We start from the raw sequence: 21,370 nt of genomic DNA on the forward strand, positions 1-21,370 counted from the left end.
TGTGTTTAAAACAACACAAACTCAAAAGAACACAAAATCCTGACAATCGAAGACTGATTAACCCTCAACATTTACACCGTTTCACTTCACAGTTTTATGATGATAACGTACAAGCACATGCAGACCCAGCTGCTGCACGCATGCCACGACTGCACCAGCTGCTGCCATTCAATCTTTCCATGAAAACACACACACACACACACATGGTATTTCCAGATTCTTATGCAGTATCTCAACTACTTCTGGAATAAAAAAGGAAGAAGTTGATGTTTTAAAACATGATACTTTGCCACTCAGGGAAGGAATGGCAGGATTTTGGGGAGGTTGAACCACAACACTGGGACATAAAACTACAATATCTCAAATATCAGTTTCAAACTGTTTATATTTTTAATCCATAATCTGTCACTCAAATTCACCAGTGTGCAAGAATAACCTGGAGTTGTGGTCAATTCTTTATTATTCCATTTAAACAGAAAAAAACAACAACATGTATCTTTAGTGTACTGTACATACCTACTGTATGCAGTATTGCCATGTGCAAATATATCTTCATCTTATCTGTTCAGCTCTCACTGATTCACTGGTCGCTAAAGTCGACCCACATTAACAGTAACACTTTTACTCTTCATTGCCTCACAGAAATTAACATTAACCCTTTCAGGTTCTACTCAACCATTCGGTCGACCACACTTTAAGTCACTATATCTCATTGGAAAATACATCAAGCTGAACTCACTAACAATAAATGTCACTTGTTCTGAATGTTGTACTTTATAAATTATGCAAACCATGTTTATTATGAACAGACATCTCAACTGTTTGGTAGAGGCCTGTAATATATAATAATAATAGTTATATATATATATATATATATTTAGCTTATATATATACATTGATTGTCGTTATTGTTATCGTAAGTAAATAAAAAATAATAAAAAATGCAAATAAATAATTTTCCTTTGCTTTTTTTCATCATTTTAAGAATGTAATTGTATAATAATGAAGGGGGCTAAGTAAACACACACACACACACAAAACACGCAAAACTGATGGACTTTCCCATGAATTCACCTGCTTTTTTATGGTAGCTATAGCAACAACCTAGCAGCCATCGTGTCTAAATATAATTGACATTGACAGTTCAAAACAAATTGTACTCACCACGTGAGCTGTTTGAATAACTTCCTGCGCAGAGAAATGCAATTGGACAATATTTCATCCCGTTCATTCAGCGCGACGGGACGACTTTAAGTGACTAATTTTAAATGGTTGATTCATTCAAAAATCATATAAAAGTGTCTGCGCGAGCTCTGTCTCGCTCCGGCGGTGCTGTCATCATCATCATCATCATCATCATGTCCGCGAGCGCTCAAAGTGCTGGATGAGCGCGCTCACGTCACCTCTGATGTCGGACTGCCGCGCACCTCTGCGCACCCACGGTGACCTCGTCATATCACACTGTCTGATTCACTGGTGTTTAATCCACAGTATAAAAATAAATAAATAAAAATAAAATCACTTATCCGCAAACAACAGTCTGTGTTTTCAGCGTTGTCACGTGCTGACCCGATGAATCACAGCTGTCACTCAAATAAACGGAAAAGTACAGTTTTTAGTCAAAGGTTGAGATTCAAGGTTAACATAAGTGTAGAATTAAAATGTACGCAAATAAGGGAATGGGAAACAAACAGCAATAATAAAAGTAAATATATATATATATATATATTTGTGAATTATGAAGTAATAGATATTTATAACAATAAACTACACAAACACAGATAGAGAATAGTATACTGTGCATACTTGATGTGACTTCTTTTTATTTAAAATACTATTAATACTTTTTATATATTTATTTCATGTATCAAATGACATGAGCTGCGTTGTGTGTGTGTGTGTGTGTGTGTGTGTGTGTGTGTGAGAGAGAGAGAGAATAGCAGTGTGTTTCACTTAATCTGATTTAATCTCTGTGAAGGAGCCCAGGCAGTGGCCGATGATGTCATACATCAGAATGAAGATGGCTGAGGACAAACGGTGAAGAAGTGAACCTGACGTGCCACAGCCACTGTTATCAGTTTATAACCTTAACGATCCAAACTTGGAACTCAAACCCCTGCACATTTAGAAAATACATCCTCTTATTCAAACCATGCATAGAAAAAATTAATAATCCAACTGCGTGACCTTTTGTCATTTTAAATTGTGTTTTGTGTAAAACCTCTAATTGTAATTGACTCGTGGGAACAGTCAGACTCTGTGAATGATCAGAAAATATAGCAGATCGGTCATGTTTGTGACTGAAAACTCAGCCGATACCAGAGTTCTGCATGTCCTTGATGTTAAACTCATGCACACTGTCGCTCACATGTCGTCTCCAGTTTCTCCTCTAAAAACATGCTAAACTGTGTTTACAGTGACTGCATCTCCACGTGTCATATACAAAAAATTGCCTGATTGATTTGATTGTGGTCGAGTGTTGCAGCTGTTGTGGACTAAAACAAACAGCGAGAACTATGTGCATCTGGGACAGAACTTTTTTCCCCCTTTTACTTGTTTGACTTGTAATGACGCGTAAAACCACCAGCAGCGCTCGTTTTCTCGCAGCTCGACGTCGAGGCCAACATTTCCACTGTTTAGCTTCGATCGCGGGTTGTTTTCCTACAGTGGTATTGACAATGAATCATGTAACATACAACAGTCATTTGGAAAGTTGATGTAGTGCTTTGATTATGACGCGACAGCAGGGGGCAGTGTGAGCACGGAGGTTGTCTTCCTTATGATTAAAGCCCACAGGTCATCTAGGTTCAAGCCGTTTTTGTTGGCAAACACTGATATAAGTGTGAATGCATGTGTTGTACATGAGGATGCAATACTGATTCTCTGCCACCAGTGGGCAGATTGAAACGGTCCCTGCATCTATCAGTGACCCTGCAGCAGAGGCGCAGCTTGTGAACAGGCAAGGCAGGCAACTGCTAGGGGCCCCGAGCTGATAGGGGGGGCCCGACACTATAATGTGGGTTCTTTACAGTGTAATGTATTTTTTTTTACTAAGTTTATATAGTTTTTTAAAAAAAAATCTATTTACAGTATTTTATTGTTCTTTACATTTATAGTTTCACATACTTTTTAATTACAAGGTTTTTTCATTCATTTTGAAAAAAAATTTTTTTCAACTCATACATTTTTCGTTGGTTTCAGATTATTTGTAACATAATGGTGATGAGCACTGGTTGGAAGGAAAGGGCCCCCTGGGAATTTACGGCCCTTACAGACCCTAGAATCGCCTCTGCAAAGCAGTGCCTCAATTTAGGCACTTGAAAGTTTTCTTTTGTGAACTGGTGATTAGCCACAAACTGACCAGGAGCTACACACCTGGTTTTTCAGGATCTAATTACAAGCCGGGGGTTGAAATTCAGCAGCTGTGCAGACACCAAAGGAGCAAAACTTCACACCTTAGGGTTTTTACGACTTAAAAAGATGCTTAAATAACAATGGGTAAAGTGTGAGTTTATGACTATTCACTGAAAAGAACTGGGAGGGCATTACTTGACATCTTGCAAAAGAAAAGTGAAGAGTTCACTTCCCTGCCTAAAGCCCAATTTATACTTCTGCGTAAAGTGCTCTGCGTAGCTACGCAGAGTCCTCTGCGTCGACGCAGAACCTGTCGAAGAGCCTCTGCGTCGTCTCCGGGTGCACGGAATATTTTTTAAGTGTCCGTCACTCCGTCAAGGGACTACGGAGACGGCAAGAGCTGCGATTGGTCCTCAGGACAGGCCGAGCTAAGCTGCTCTGTGCCGGCTCTCAGTGCGCTCCGGGCGTCCTGACAGAGGCGGAGCTGATCCCCGCCGATAACGCCGCTGCCGAACTATAAATACGTCATATCTTAACACACACAGCACATGTTTAGACTCTAAATGGCCAATTTCTCGCCTCAAATTATCATAAAGTGAGAAACGGCCACTTTTTCAACAACAGCAGTCTTTCTCTCTCTTTCTTTCTCGGACGCCATTGCTCACTGTAGCCAGAAGCACAACAACCTTGCGCAGCGACCCCTACTGATCGGGCGGGAAATTGCAGCGAGTGTCCGTCACCACGACGCAGAAGTATAAATGCTCGAGGCGTCTCCGTGGTGACGCAGACGGATAACGCATACGCAGTCGGAGAAGTATAATGTGGCCTTAACTGTAGATGCTGCCTCTGAAAGGCTGATCTGACGTCTGCAGATGGGGCATCAAACCCCGGGCTCAGTAATCTATAACAGATTCCAGATTGCGTCATTGGTCACAGAAGCGCCAAAATGTGATGCTGTGTGATTTCAGGGGTAAGTGCATATTGGTTCAGTGTGCGGTGTCTGCACTCTGCACGAAGACATCAGAGGCCAACACAGAAGAAAAGGAAGAAAAAAAAATCCTCCACACTTCAGACAAAGTGTTGGGAGACAAGAATACTGCTGAATCAGTTCAGTGGCACATGGCCATGAGGACTAGGCTGGTAATATCCAGGACTGCAAGTGTTGATTCATTTACTGACCATTTTCTTGATTAACTGTTTGTTCTGCCGGCGTCATTTAATTCACAACTTCTCAAGAGTCCAAGGTGACATCATCAAATGCTTTAGTTTTGTCTGAACAACAGTCAAACACCCAATCACATGCAGTTTGTATCAGCAAATGACTGAGTTGTCAGTACGAATGGCTTCATCCACTCCAATCCAACTTTATTTGTTAAGCACTTTAAACAAACCCCAGTGCTGTACATAGAACATAAAACACAGAATGATTAAAAACCTACAAAATGAAATACAATAAAATAGAATGATTAAAATAAATAATCATAAAATGATTTAAAAATCATAAAAACACAAGGAAAATGGCACCCATGCAATAAAAATCAAACATCTTGCTTCATACCACTTTTGTGTCCATTATGATACTGATATCACAACCGATACCGATACTGATATCCATCCCATATACAGTATTTTTACACTTTTTAAAAAAATGCAGCCGTTAAAAAGATATTTGTGCATTTGCCACTTAGCTATAACCGGCCATTCAAAAAACTTTTTTAACCCTTTAAAGGTGCATTATGTAATAAATCTAAATCAACTGGCCATAAAATCCTCCTAATATGTCACAGAGACTCAAGAATAATGTTCATATAACAAACTGAACTCACCAACAACAACAGTACAGACAAAATATTTGCATTAAAAAAAATATTTTGCAGACTGCAAATCATGTTCATGTTTTGAAATCATGTTTTGGTATGTGGCGCCACCTACCGCCGTCTACCAATCATTGCAGTCAGTAGAGTCTCAGCTGCCGAGCAACCACGGGTTGCCAGTTACGTCAGTAAACGCAACCTAAAAGACCTCGGTGTTTTGAATTTGAATGTAGTAACCGTTTTTGGCCACATTCTTACATATGGCACCTTTAACACCAAGCGCAATCACCGACAACTGGTTTGCACAAGTGCACTTTGCATTGCCGTAATTACACAACGGTTTGTGCCATCGGACAAACTGTTTGTGATGTGGTTATTACGGTAATTTCACTCGCGCTGTTGCAGAAAGTCGGTGAAACAGCATCAGAGAGTTGGAAAAAAACGCCTGTACATACTTTCCATTTTTTACCTGTTTTTGGACATTGAGATAAAGACTCAAAAAAATGCTATTGTAAATAAGTTTTATACTTTCCAAATTCTAATTTAACATGCAAAATCTGTTGTTTGTGTACAACTTTTCTGACCAAAACGTTTGTTTTCCTTCATTTCAAACTGTTAATACACTATTTTAATATGCAGTAAATTGTAAATAACTGCCAGATATTGGAAATTATTCTGGAAAAAACGGCACTTCTGTCTTCTGTCCCTTTTATGATTTAAATAACTTTCCTAAACAAAACTTTTAGTTTTTCTTCATTTCAAATTGTTAATACACTATTTTAATATGCAGTAAATTGTAAATAACTGCAAGATATTGGAAATTATTCTGGAAAAACGGCACTTCTGTCTTCTGTCCCTTTTATGATTTAAATAACTTTCCTAAACAAAACTTTTAGTTTTTCTTCATTTCAAATTGTTAATACACTATTTTAATATGCAGTAAATTGTAAATAACTGCCAGATATTGGAAATTATTCTGGGAAAAAAACAGCACTTCTGTCTTCTGTCCCTTTTATGATTAAAATAAGCAAATTAAGCAACAAAAAAAAAATCCAGTCGTACATTTTGAGAGTTAGGTGTCAAAGGGTTAAATATCTGATCCAGTATCAGACTGATACCATTACTGAGTGTACACTGTAGTATCGGTTCATCCCTTGTTTGCAGTTTTGAGGATACAGAAAAAATAATGCATCGATAAAAAAATGCTGGAAAGGAAAGACACAAGCTAATTCAGTGAGCATGTACCCATGCAGTATAAACTGGTGGGTATTGAGGAGAAGTTTGATATGCAACTGACATGGCAGCAGCGTTTGGGGCATGGGGGGGGGGTTGATCCGCACTAAGGGATCAATAACTCATCACAAGCCTGGTCCAACAGCCGTTTGTCACACACATAGAAACGTCCGCCCATTTAATCAAGGCTATGATCCTGAGGACGGTCCATACACAAGCAGTTTGTCAGTGGGTTCGCTCAGAAACGGTTGAGCTAATTAATGAAATGAGCAGAGACAGCAAGGACGGCCAGGAAAAGGTTAGGGAGCTGTTAGTGTTTATGGGCTGGATGTTTGTCATTCTGCGACTACCCACTGATTAGACATGTTACAGCCCCTCCAGTTGGCCGCGCTGCATAAATACATGAAGATATACAGAATAATAGAGAGTGTTTTTCCAGGGGAGTGCGAGTGTGAGCTCAAGCTCCATTTTGTTTTCACATGGTCAACCTCTGGTGAACTCCCAGTAGCACAAAGGCAGATACAGGACTGTTCGGGCCCCACATGATACAAAGTCCTGACACTCGGGAAGCAGAGACAGAACTTTTTATGCGAGGAGGCACAATTTGAATAATGGTACGTCAGGTTTGTGCAAAGATAAGACGCCAGTATAATCCATTTATTGTCATACTTTGTAGCTGGTTTACAGCACAACAGACAATGCTGTCCTGGAGTTGTTAGTTACATTACAAACAAACAAAAAAAGATCAGTATCAAATGCATTATTTTATCAGTGAAGTCACCTGTCAAGCAAAAAAAAGGAATCTATTTTTTATGAAAGTAAATTTAGCATTTGTTTAACTGTCTAACAACAACAACAACATAAAAATAAATTCAAAGTAATGTCCTTGGGTTCTATAAATTGTGAACTTCTCTACACTTCACCTTCTGGCAAACAAATAACCAGGAAACCAGATTATTATATGAAAAAAAACAAAAAACTACAGTTAAACATTAAGTTTTTATAAATGTTAAAATGTAAATACTGCTAAAATCTTTTGCAGTTATGAAATCCATCGTTTCCAGATGCCGTCACAGAACTTGTCCTCAGTTTGACTGTTACATTCACTTATAACAGCACATGAGTGATTTCTCAATTATACATCGTCTTCAGACCTTCCACATTTGCATACTTGAGTCTGCCGCAGACTAATTAATATGAGTAAACACATACACTGAAGGTCAAAGCGGCAGAACGATGCCCATAGCTCGGGTAAATGTAATTAAAAATGATATAACCTGTCTGCACAGACTGTGATTGATATATTCTGACAAATAAATGGCACAGTACTCAGACCCTCTCAGTTTGCCTTCCCACCCACTTGATTTGCACTTTTAAAGTTTTTAGTTGCCAAATGTCTGGTTTTACAATTCATAATAATAATTTTTTGCGAGCAAAACTTTGAAAAATGTGATACTTTGAGGATATCGCTTTATTCAAAATGTCTTCCCGCTCGCTTTTTCCATCTGCGTGATTATACCTGTGTCCATCTGGTTGAATGAGGGAGCCTGGGTTTCTCCTGCAGTCTCCATGCTCGTCTCCTCCCGTCTCTTCTATTTTGGCATGCCTGTGCCAGGTATTTGTTCAAATTCCTCACACCCCGTGGGGATAGGTATGTCCCCCCCCCCCATTCCCCCCAGTCCCTCTCTCATCTTTACTGCCTGTCTCTGTCTATCTTACATATACGCCAGCACATGTATGACCCAGCCAACATGGACACCCCCCACTATACCAGAACCATGGCGTCCTGCCTACACTGTAAATCATTTCTGTGAATTTACGGCAGAATTTCAACAGTATTAAGGTGTTTTTTCATAAACAGTGCTTTACTGTTAATATTACAGAACATCGGTGAAATAACAGCTCATTTACTGTTTTTTTTTAACAGAACTCTAATGTATTCCTATTTTACAGCACTTTACCGTTAAAGTGTATTAGATAACAGTATGACAGAATGACTTTACCATCATAATAATTGGCATCACCCTGAACAAGGATCTGTTGAAAATCAGGAAATTATCCATTTGCCCAGATGCACTTTGACAGTGAGCTGACTTTATTCTCAAAAACAAATCTTGGAATTAATTGAAATTTACCATCATAATAGTCGGCATCGCCCTGAACAAGGATCAGTTTAAAATATTTGCAAACCTCTTAAGGAATACTTTGAATGATTTTTTGAAAATCAGGAATTATCCATTTTCCCTGATGCACTTTGACAGTGACTTTCTTCTCGAAAACAAAAAGTGTCTCGGAATGACTTAAAATTTACCATCATAATAGTCGGCATCACCCTGAACAAGGAACTGTTGAAAATATTTGCAAATCTCTTAAGGAATCATTTTAATGAATTTTCGAAAATCAGGAAATGATCCATTTGCCCTGATGCACTTTGACAGTGAACTGACTTTAGTCTCAAAAACAAAAAGTATCTCGGAATGACTTGAAATTTACCAACATATTAGTCGGCATCGCCCTGAACAATGATCCGTTGAAAATATTTGCAAAGTTCTTATGGAATAATTTGAATGATTTTTTGAAAATCAGGAAATTATCCATTTGCCCTGATGCACTTTGACAGTGAGCTGACTTTCTTCTCGAAAACAAAAAGTATCTCGGAATGACTTGAAATTTACCATCATAATAGTCGGAATCGCCCTAAACAAGGAACTGTTGAAAATATTTGCAAACCTCTTAAGGAATAATTTTAAGGAATTTTTGAAAATCAGGAAATGATCCATTTGCCCTGATGCACTTTGACAGTGAGCTGACTTTCTTCTCTAAAACAAAAAGTATCTCTGAATGACTTGAAATTTACCAACATATTAGTCGGCATCGCCCTAAACAAGGGTACCTTGAAAATATTTGCAAAGTTCTTAAGGAATAATTTTGATGATTTTTTGAAAATCAGGAAATGATCCATTTGCCCTGATGCACTTTGACAGTGAACTGTCTTTCTTCTCAAAAACAAAAAGTATCTCGGAATGACTTGAAAGTTACCATCATAATAGTCGGCATCACCCTGAACAAGGAACTGTTGAAAATATTTGCAAAGTTCTTAAGGAATAATTTTGATGATTTTTTGAAAATCAGGAAATTATCCATTTGCCCTGATGCACTTTGACAGTGAGCTGACTTTAGTCTCAAAATCAAAAAGTATCTCGGAATGACTTGAAATTTACTATCATAATAGTCGGCATCGCCCTGAACAAGGATCCGTTGAAAATATTTGCAAAGTTCGAAAGGAATAATTTTAATGAATTTTTGAACATCAGGAAATGATCCATTTGCCCTGATGCACTTTGACAGTGAGCTGACTTTAGTCTCAAAAACAAAAAGTATCTCGGAATGACTTAAAATGTACCATCATAATAGTCGGCATCACCCTGAACAAGGATCCGTTGAAAATATTTGCAAACCTCTTAAAGAATAATTTTAATGATTTTTTGAAAATCAGGAAATGATCCATTTTCCTGATGCACTTTGACAGTGAGCTGACTTTCTTCTCGAAAACAAAAAGTATCTCGGAATGAATTGAAATTTACCATCATAATAGTCGGCATCGCCCTGAACAAGGATCCGTTGAAAATATTTGCAAACCTCTTAAAAAAATGTTTTAATCAAATTTTGAATATCAGGAAATTATCCATTTTCCTGATGCACTTTGACAGTGAACTGACTTTCTTCAAAAAAAAAAAAGTATCTAGGAATGACTTGAAACTTTGATTTCGTGAAACCTAAAGTCAATGACATGTAACATGTTTTTCTTAACAAAAGTGCCTTTAACTGTGTGCAATCATATTTTTTAATAGATTATTATACAACTAAGACAAGCTAAATAGTCATTTAATTGTAAAATACAGTGAAAGTAATTTTAAATATCAGTTTACACTGTATTTTTCATTTACAGGGCAAAACTGTACATTTCAGTGACAGTATAAAGATATTATAAAGATATTATAAAGATAATATTACAGTAACATAATGGCAACCCAGCTGCCAGTTCTTTACTGTTTTTTTAACAGGAACATTTCTAACAGTGTACACATTTTACTGGCTAGTCACGAAAAAATAATTTCCAAGCTGTTCAGCCTCTTGAAGCTGGCAAACCACAGCTGTGGGTTCTTCGACGTCCAGGCCAAGAACAACTCGGCGGATAACAGGCAACTGTAAGTTGCTTTTGATAAGTCCTGAAAGACCCGTTTATTCAGTGATGTTGTCAGAGCTTAGAGTCTAAAGCCACTTATTAGATCCACCAGTTCAACTTTTCACTGACATGGAAAAATGTTGATACGGGCGACTATACTGGACAATTAATTTCTTGTATAATTTAAACACAGGGTCATTGTGTAAATCTCTTGCGGGGGTGCGAGACACAGTGTGTTTGAACGCGAGCCCGTGCGGTATTGACATTGGGTCAGAGTTGAAGTCCATTAGTTATTGCAGTGCGTCATGAAATGACAGCAAATACCAGTGATACATCAACTCAGTAGGTCTGCGTCTCTGCTCCCCTCGCGATGTCCAAACCCTCCGCGGCTAAATTCAATTAAACTGTGCAGTTTTACATCGATGCTTACATTCTTCAGAAAATGAGACGTGGTCACTGAGAGCCAAGTCAAACGCAACATGGCATGAAGTTTCTTCAGCCCAGTAATCTAATATATGCCGACTCTCGCTTACTCCCCGTATTTATGAACAGTCGCAGTGTTGGTGAAAGAAAAACACCTCTACAGTCCAATCACTTTCATTGTCATTGTGTTACTGGTGAACCTCTAACTTCTATAAAGCACAGTCAACAACTGCTGATGAACAGTGGAGCTGTCATTGGGATGCTCAGGGATGTGATTCTTACATTTAAAGGTGCATTATGTAATAAATCTAAAGCAACTGCCCATAAAATCCTCCTAATATGTCACAGAGACTCAGGAATAATGTTCATATAACAAACTGAACTCACCAACAACAACAGTACAGACAAAATATTTGCATTAAAAAAAATATTTTGCAGACTGCAAATCATGTTTATGTTTTGAAATCATGTTTTGGCATGTGGCGCCACCTACCGCCGTCTACCAATCACTGCAGTCAGTAGAGTCGCAGCTGCAGAGCAACCACGGGTTGCCAGTTAGGTCAGAAAACGCAACCTAAAAGAACCTCGGTGTTTTGAATTTTACCGCTTTTGGCCACATTCTTACATATGGCACCGTTAACACCAAGCGTATCACCGACAACTGGTTTGCACAGGTGCACTTTGCATTGCCGTAATTACACGACAGTGCTATCGGACAAACTGTTTCTGATGTGGTTATTACGGTAATTTCACTCGCGCTGTTGCAGGAAGTCGGTGAATCAGCATCAGAGAGTTGGAAAAAACGCAAATGCTATTGTAAATAATAATAATAACAATATTAATGTACTTAATGTAATAACCGTTTTTGGCCACATTCTTACATATGGCACCTTTAAATAAATATATAATTCTGCAAAAAAAGAAAGAAATTGTAGGTCACGTTAGGTCATAAAACCATAAAGGATTTCATACACTGTGGTTTGTCTTTCTTAATGTTGTTATTTTACTATAAATCTTATGACTGAAGAAAGCCGTTCCCTCTCTTTGTGTTACAAACCGATCCATATTTCATAAATCTATCACAGTAAACTGGTAACGACCATGATCAGAAATTGATGATTCGCCAACATATGAGGTCTCGTTGCCATTTAAGGTCCGATTCCTCGACTTTCACGGAAAGTCTTTAGCGGCGCATTCACGGTCAGATTTATGTCCGCCACACAGATATTAAAAACCATGAGAGCGTCATCGAACGCAATCAAACCTACTGTAAATCCACTTAAATGTCGCTATGACACATCACGGTTTGAAAAAGAGACACAAATATTAACTTAAGCTGTGTTTTAAATGTGTACACCACCGCTCAGACTTTCTCTGAACGCTCCCTCGCTCATAACTCTGAGCAACTGAAATGGACAAACAGCAGTTTGATCATAAAGTGGATGTTTTTTGGGGGGAAAATGACCGCAAACCACAAATCCCATCTGATAAGGCCAAAGCAGACGGTTTAAAAACATGTCCTACCTCTTTTAATTGTGGGAGAGGGAAATTTATAATTCGGAATGTCATGACACATGCTGTGAAATAAAAAAAAAAAAAGGTCTCTCAGAGGGTTCCTTGAACCCCAGTTCAGGTCACCACAACTTAATATTAATAGTCAGTCATTTACAGGATAAGCCCCCTCACCCAGCATCCTATCCCACCCCCTTTCCCCACACACACACACACACACACACACACACACTCCTCTCCGGTGGACTCAGGCTCATCAGAGACTGAGCTGAGGAGGCAGAGCTGCACTGACAGCTGGACAGGACAGACAGACAGACGAAGAGGACGTCACAAAGTTTTAGAAACGAAGATCACGATCACATATCTCTGCCTCGTCCACCTCCCGGGCGATAAAAGACAATCCTAGAGTTCGGGGAAAGCTTTCATGACAACGCATGGGCAACAGGGGGAGACTTTAAGATGGAAATTGAACTTTTTCTCCGCACAAAATCATGGAATGTTGTTTTTTTTCAGCATCTGGGATTAAGCTGTTTTAGGGTAAGTTGAAGAAAGACATAAATAATTAGCTATAAATACACTGTGGGTTAGGTTATAGGCCTGTGCAGTTAGTTTCTTAATATAAATAGGCCCATTACAAGTATCCATATTTAGTTTTTTCTTCAAATGACATATCACAATAATTGTAATATGATATATATATATTTTAAGTTAAAATAGTTCTCAGTCGTTTCTGGGTGAGATGTGATGATAGATTTACATGTTTGCACATCTGCACATAGCTAATTTGAACGATTTTTGAATAGATGAATAAATATAAGGACGTCGTTTTCTGCTCCGATTGCCGACACGCGGCTTCAAAAAAGCCAGAGAATGAGCAAACCTTCACCGTGGCAGTTATTTAAAGAGAGCCGGTTAACGTATGGTGCCGCGCGGCACCGCAGGGGTTTTAGCAGCTCCTCCACAGTTCAGCAGAGGCTCTTAACCCTGGAGTCCGCTCGGGCCACCATGTGTCACACATGACATATGTGTCAGACTCCCCGCGTCCACTTTGATGTCACCGCGGATGATTTTTACTTCACAAAATCTCAGATGAAAAGTATATAAATCAATGTCACAAAAGTGTATAATAAAGTAAAATGTATGTGCTTTCCTTCCGAAGCCGCAAAGTCTATCCAACTAAACGACTGCTTCGTTTGACATTGAGCGAAAACAACAAACCCAAAGTTAAAACCAGTCAGAGGACTCGACTGTGACGCGTTGTCCAATGACACGCCACATTTTCACGCAGTGATCCGCAACCAAACCACTGGTGCACAAAAAAAAAAATGTAAACTAAAACTCGACATGATTCAAACTTTTTTTTTTTTTTTTTATCTCGTATGAATTCTTCATCCCACTTAGCGTAATTGTTGCCGAACGGCTGACCCTTAGAAGGAACCCGCCTTTGGAGGGTTCGCTCTAGATTTACAACCTTCCAGTGGAGCCCTCCTACTCTGAAAATCCAATTATTTTACTAGAACCATGACAGCCTCACTTGGTTCCTTGTTAAACTATGAAAGTGTGTGGGCCGTGCCAACCCATGCAGGTTTCTGTGAAAACATAAACTATCCTCCTTCTGCTGCTGCTGACATTTTCATTTATATGTGTTTATATGACGTAGTTTACTTGCATGCAGTCTCATCAAATATACATAAATCACGTTGCGACAACATATGTACGTTTTCTTAATCCTTGTGTTAAAAAAATGAAGATGAAAATTAACAAAAATTTAATTTTTCTCCCATTTTCCTTCTCCCATCTTCTTTCTCTTTCTGCTGAAATGGCATCTTCTACTGTTGCATATGAAACGAAGGCTGACCTTTAACCATTTGGCCACACTCCTTTAAATAATAATAATAATAATAAAAAAAACAAATACATTATGGAGTTCTCAGGTTCTTTGCCTCCACCTTCCCCATATACCTTCCCCGTCATCCCAAACGTCTCTCTGCCTTCTCTGTCTCCCTCCATCTCTCCATCACCCAGCCTGGCATCCACAGCTCTTTTCTGCTCCCTCCTCTCCCTCCTCTCCTTGCTGGGCATCACAGGAAACCTGTACACGATAGGCCTCCTTCTGAGGCGCAGGAGAAACAGGAGAAGGCGTGGAGCAGGGCCGGCCTGCTGCCTAATGAGAGTGCCGGTTCCATTCTGCCTTGCCAACACCTCCTCCCCGTCCAGCGCCCCCATCTCCTCCTCTTCTTCCTCCTCCTCCTCCCTTTACCTCCAGGTGCTGAGTCTCGCTCTCGCTGACCTGCTCTACCTTTTCACCGCGCCCTTCATCGTGTACGACAGCCTGGCGTCCGGCTGGGCCTTCGGCGAGCCGGGCTGCCGCCTCCTCCTGAGCCTGGACCTCCTCACCATGCACGCCTCCATCTTCACTCTCACCGCCATGAGCCTGGACCGCTACCGGGCGGTGGCTCGCCCCCTGCACACCTCCTCCTCTAACTCCTCTGGCCTGCTGCGTGTAGGCCTGGCCTGGGGCCTGGCTGTGGCTCTTAGTCTGCCCATGATGATCACCCTGCACCTGGAGGATGGAGAGAACCAGGAGGGCCAGCTGTGTGTGCCAGCGTGGGACGAGCAGAGCTCCAAAGCCTACCTGAGCGTGCTGTTCTGCACCAGCATCCTCGGCCCTGGGCTTGCCATCGGTGCACTTTATGCTACTTTAGGCCGGCTCTACTGGGTGTCTCAGACCCGGCCGGCCTGGGCCACTGGGAGCAGCACTGCTTGTCCTCCCCGTGCTCCCAAACCCAAAGTCCTGCTCCTCATCCTGGGTATCGTTCTAGCTTTTTGGGCCTGCTTTCTCCCGTTCTGGATCTGGCAGCTGCTGCCGCTGTACCAGCCCGACATGCTGCGGACAGTACCAGTGGGGACGCAGGTGACGGTCAACCGTATCCTCACGGGTTTGACCTACGGAAACTCGTGCGTCAATCCATTCTTCTACACACTACTGACCGGAAAGCAAAGACGCAACCGGCAGACGCTGACGTCGACAAATCAGCTCTGCCGCAAGAGCAGTCCACTGCAGTAGTAATGCCGCGCGTGCGTCAACAACAAAGACAATAATGTGAGTGACAATATACTGTATGTGCTCGACAGAATGCAAATGTATGACTAAGTACTGTACGTGACTGCTTTAAGAGTTCAAAAACTGGTGCAAAGGCCATCGATTTAGACTCAGAAAAAAAGAATATGCAAGAAAAGCACTTTGTATGAATGCTTTGTGAACAGAAATTATTTCCTGTGTGGAAATTAAATAATTATTGGAAATATTTGGGTTTTTATCAGTGTTTAAATGCTTTGTGATCAAACAACATTTAGAATAATATATGTGTTATCCAAGCAATAAAAAAAGAGACATGCTTCACCAAGTTTTTTGATCAATTCACATGGTCCGGTTAAATAATGTTGCTTCACGGAAGTTAACGGATCGATAATTTGATTTCAAATCTAAATTTATTATCATATAAATTGGCTCTAATTCATATTATAATATTGTAATTCATAATTAATCTTGTTATTATTTTGTGACTTGTTTATGCATAACTCACATGCCATTTTTTAAAGCCATATTAGCAGCTCTAACAATAGAGTTTTGTTCTGTTGTGTAACAAGATTTGCCCTCCAAGAAAAATCACTGCTACGTCGTATTACAGTAACAGAGATGATTGCATATGTTGCACGTGCACAAGAATTTCCAGTAAAATCCTGATGTGATGTGTCAATGAAAATGTTTGTTTTTAAACAACTGGCTGTAATCGGTCGGGACCTTGTTGAGACATTTTTCTGAGACGGTGTTTGTTGACATAATGTTCGAGTGGCTCGACACCCTGACTCCTGACAAATCTGAAACAACTACAATCATGACCTATATGCCGACTGTGAAAATGTCCTTAACTGTTATGAATGTGACTACATGGCCTCCACGTGTGTGTTGTTTATAATAATGCATGATATACAGCCTTGAATAAAGACTACGCTTTCTCTAAAGTTACCGTGTCGCTGGTTCTTTATCTTCACAATATGATGGTAATGAAAAATCCACCCGTGTCTGTGGGTGTGCGTCAGTAGAAGGTCTCCCCTGCTCTTGTGTGCAACAGTCTGTGTCTGTCTCAAAGGCTGCACTGTAGTGTATCGCAAAGCCCTGCTGCTTCTTTGACGCAGATGAGCAAATATTGTTGTTTGACAGAGACGAGTAAGGATGGGGATGGGACGACGGGGCTAATTTGGTGGGCTGGTATCACATGAGTATATGGTGCTATGGTCAGAAACAGGGTGTTTTTTGGTGGGGGTGTTCGGCTTAAAATCCTGGCTGTAACTTTTTATATATATATTAAAGGTGCATTATGTAATAAATCTAAAGCAACTGGCTGTAAAATCCTCCTAATATGTCACAGAGACTCAGGAATAATGTTCATATAACAAACTGAACTCACCAACAACAACAGTACAGACAAAATATTTGTATTAAAAAAAATATTTTGCAGACTGCAAATCATGTTTATGTTTTGAAATCATGTTTTGGCATGTGGCGCCACCTACCGGCGTCTACCAATCGTTGCAGTCAGTAGAGTCTCAGCTGCCGAGCAACCACGGGTTGCCAGTTAGGTCAGAAAACTAAACCTAAAAGACCTCGGTATTTTGACAGTAACCGTTTTTGGCCACATTCTTACATATGGCACCTTTAATTAAAAAAAAAAAATGCATATCATTAATGCAAATCTAGAAGGAATGAAGACTGAAAATAGCAATAATGCGCACACATCGTGGACACAGAGCATGGAGACGTCTGACACAGAAGGAGCACAAATCCATCCAGTTTTTAATTTCATAAGCGAAACAGCCTCTTGTGAAATGTGGTGTTTTTCTTAGTCCACCCAAATCACACAGAAGGACCATTAAGCTCTATTAACTGCGGATAACTGTGTTATTATCACGTGGCTTTCAATAACGTCTGTGAGTGCATGATCCCCAGGTAACGACTTTCACATTAAATGCGACGTGAAATGACTTTAAAAAATAAAAAAAAACCTTGGGTTTATTTATTTGCAAATTAAGTGAGCACACGTATAGGAACGGTCACTGAAGAAAAGAAAACCCGGCGGCTGCAAGAGAAACTGTGAAGTCCAACAGGGCTTTACTGCTTTGGTTATAGCAACAGCTTAAAGAAACACATACCAAAAGCATTTGTCAAGGGAGCGTTTCTCTGTTCTGTGAGGCCGTGGACTCCTCTGTAGTCCGTGCTGCCTGCCATGTGTTTCCATTTACCTGGCTTGGCGACCGCAGAGCATAACGTTCCCAGTGCAGTTATTATCCAGAGCCCTGTGCAGTCAACACCACAGGGGGGCGCTTCTGTTGTGAACTTAATGCAATATCCATCCACAGTTCACAGACGACCGAGGCCTGCTCAGCACATTTGTCAATTTAAATGGAATTCTGTGCAGACAAAGAGCGAGCTCCATGTACAGCTCAGATCTCGATGTCCTCGCACGATATGTGGTGATTTTTGGACCCTTGGGTCATACCAAAATGACAGCGAAGACGGAGAGGGCGTACTTGCGCAAAAGACGAAACTCGTCCAAAAACGACATTCGGCAGCCGTGTGGATATTAAAGCGTGTTGTTCAATTTCCACAGTCTTCACTGTGGACAGGTTTCGGGTGTCTCCTAAAACTCAATATATCAGATGATTAAGTCTTCCGTCAGGTCTGCAGGGATGACTGCGCATTTGATAAACTACAAATACACAGTGTTTGGTCAACCCAACCAAATGGATGGAAAATATTGTCTCAGTTGGCAGACCGGCTGATCTATAAACTTTGTTATTTTGGTTAGTAGTTGCCAGCACTGGCCCCGACTTGCTCCAATCATAACTTCTGTCCTCCTGTGCGACAGAAGCTTCTGATTTCGTCCTGAGATTACAGGCGGTGTCCTCCTCCTATAGTCCACGGGGGAAAAACTCTGGGACAAATGTTTTCTTTTGGGGGCGCATCGCTCTGTGTTCTACCTGACGATTCCATAAAACTAGCACGTGTCCGTTTCCTGGAAGCAGCGAGCGTCTTTCAGCTCTCGTTGCCCCCGCCTCACAGTCTCTCCCCTTGACCAGTGTTTGAGGCTGCTGCAGGTGCCCCTCCCCTGGGCAGCCCGCTCAGGAAAGCATCCCGCTGTGTAGACGAGACGAGGCTGCAGCCCGGGCCAAAGTCACGCTGTGAGCTGTATAAGAGGCTCCCATTCTCTCCAGACATACACAAAAAAAGATTCCCTTAGCACGCTGCCTCTGCCTGGCCTCCACCAAACTTCAATCTTCCCATCTGTTTTCCCTCTCTCAATCACTTTCTGTCCGCAGCCTGGACCCACGCTTTTCATTCCTCGGCATGCTCTCGCCATACATGACGTTAATATTGATCAATTTCACTACACGTTGAAGGATTGTGAACGGTAAAATATCAGCTCTCAATGTCTGTAACATCACAGCAGCATCTATGAAAGACACCGAGTTAGGTTTTATGAAACCCGCACATGCAGTCAACACAAGTATTAAAGCGGACCTAGACCGGAAGTTCCAATTAACGCTGTTTTTTTAGTGTGTATCTGCGTCATTACCTTGTTTACGAAGCCCTGAAGGTTCTAAACAAACAGTTCAGCCACTGCTGAGAACGCTGTGTTTTATTGTAATCTCGGGGCTCAACGAGATCTCTGAAAAAACCCGGTCCGGTTACGTAAACAGCGGTTCTCCGGAACAGCAGATCCTCCTGCTCCGGGCACTAGTCCGGGCACATCCGGTTGCGTACATTGAACCGCAGAAGAAGAAGAATAACGTCCGTTGTGGAGGTGTTTCACGAGCGACAGTGTCTTCTGACTCCGGGTCAAAGTCATAAAAGGGACTGCGGCGGGGAGTCGTGAAGAAGCTATTTTTAAACATTGTTAAAACAATGTTTTGATAATGAGTAGCAGTGCATCCACCGTTCCAGAAGGGGGAGCTGCGCTTCTGAGAGCGGGTGTGCTGAATATGTCACTTCCGGGTACTGGCCAATCACAAGACTCTGTCTTCTGGGTCAGAGAGTTGAGTCTCAAATCTCGAGGCTGGGAAACACCGTCAGAAAAGAGAGATTTCTATCGGCTCGTTTACAACAACTAGGAGGTTTTTGACCATAAAAACAAGTTAATGTATGTAAGTAGACCTCCATAACTAACATATATGTGCAACAGGACCACTCTATGTGACCTTTAATGAGCTTTGATAAATTTCACTACACGTTGAAGGATTGTGAATGGTGAAATTCCAGCTCTCCGTGTCTGAAAACATCACAGCAGCATCTATCAGAACACCGAGTCAGGTTTTATGAAACCCGCACACGCAGTCGACACAAGTGTTAAGAAAATTGCTTGTAATTGCTGGTTTGACAGCAAACACTGAAACCCACGGCAGCTGACAGTGTTTCTTTGTTCGGCCCATGGTAACCCCACTGTGAGGCGCCCTCCTTCCCATCACATCCCCCCTGACTTTACACCTCAGTGTCAGCCGCCAGGATCAGGCCAGACCCAGGCGTGTGTGCCTTGGAGGCCGGAGGTTACAACAACCGACACACACATTACGCTTCGCACTCGGGCTCTTACTAGGAAAGACGGTAAACATGGCACGTCTGCTGCGCCGCTCTCTCTCTCGTTCGTCACCCTTTCTCTAAGCAGCTCTCCTGGCTCCTCCTGCCTCGCGGCACACACTACCCATAAACAGTCATCTCATGTCAACTCAGGCCTCAAAGCTCCACCGACCTCTGACCCTCTGACACTTCACTCACTCGGGTTTGCTCACGGCTGAGGGGGGGGGGGGGGGGGCGTGACACCGTTACCATGACGCCGCTCGATATTACAACTAAAAAGCAAGTGTTGCACATTATAGCGCTCAACTGATTAGGCAATCAATTGATTCGTCGATGTGTGATTATGTCAGCAATCGGATGAGAGTTTCAGTAATCGTTCATGTAAAAATTACCAAACATGATCTCGTTCCAGCGATTTAAATTTCACACAAAAATGTTTATATTTTGCGGTTATGTCAGAAAAAAGGTGAATTTGAATCAAATAATCAATCAGACGAGTAATCAGCAGATTGAATGAAAGGGAAAATAAACCTAGTTACAGTCCTGTCATGCATATATTTGTATTTTTATGACCAATTTGTCTTTGCAGTGTAAAAGGTGCATTTCAAATTTTACGTATTGTTTGGTTCAACAGGTTAAAATAAGCAACAGGGTCACTTTGTCAGTGTGTGTGTGAGAGAGAAGCTGCAGCGTGAACGTTATGGACTGAAGGTTACAGTAGACTGCCACCTGCTGGCACAACGAAAGAAGACGGTACAAGATATTTGCACCCAAACTGTTGTTTTCTCTGCCTGTATTCAGTCTAAAGTCAGCTAAAGACAGATATTCCTCCACGTATATCACCTCTCATCTGCCCAAACTGAACGTCTATTGCTGGTAGTGTATTTTTCATACATATACAGTAAAAGTAAAAGTATAAAAAATAATGTTTGCTATGGAAGGTTTTCAGTTCGTGTATGAATGATTCACATAACTGGATTGAACAGTGATTGAAATGTTCACGCAAAGTCCCACTTCGATGCTTAACCAACGCTCATTTCAAATAATTTCTTTAAACAACAACACATTTCTTGCCACTGCATGATGTCTGATGTTCAATTCCTGATGCTCCTGTTATAAGTCAAAAAACTGTGTGGCTCTCAATTAAGCATTAACTCGAATTAACTAATTAACTAAATAAAAACAAAACAAAATAGACTGACTACTTATGCT

The 21,370-nt window shown here is 40.9% G+C and overlaps 1 protein-coding gene across 1 annotated transcript; it reads left to right on the top strand.

Moving 5' to 3' along the window:
* The first annotated feature begins 12,935 nt into the window (after positions 1 to 12,935).
* On the top strand, positions 12,936 to 16,478 carry uts2r3 (urotensin-2 receptor 3). The gene is made up of 2 exons (XM_083889580.1): positions 12,936 to 13,059; positions 14,375 to 16,478. The coding sequence occupies exon 2, from the start codon at positions 14,444 to 14,446 to the stop codon at positions 15,587 to 15,589; it is 1,146 nt and encodes a 381-aa protein (XP_083745706.1). The 5' UTR covers positions 12,936 to 13,059; positions 14,375 to 14,443; the 3' UTR covers positions 15,590 to 16,478.
* The last annotated feature ends 4,892 nt before the right edge of the window (positions 16,479 to 21,370 follow it).

This window comes from Microchirus variegatus (genome assembly GCF_963457635.1).
Source record: "Microchirus variegatus genome assembly, chromosome: 1".
NCBI lineage: Eukaryota > Metazoa > Chordata > Actinopteri > Pleuronectiformes > Soleidae > Microchirus > Microchirus variegatus.

Coding starts and splice junctions, on each gene's coding strand:
- uts2r3 (XM_083889580.1), top strand. CDS start 14,444: ATGGAGTTCTCAGGTTCTTTGCCTCCACCTTCCCCATATACCTTCCCC.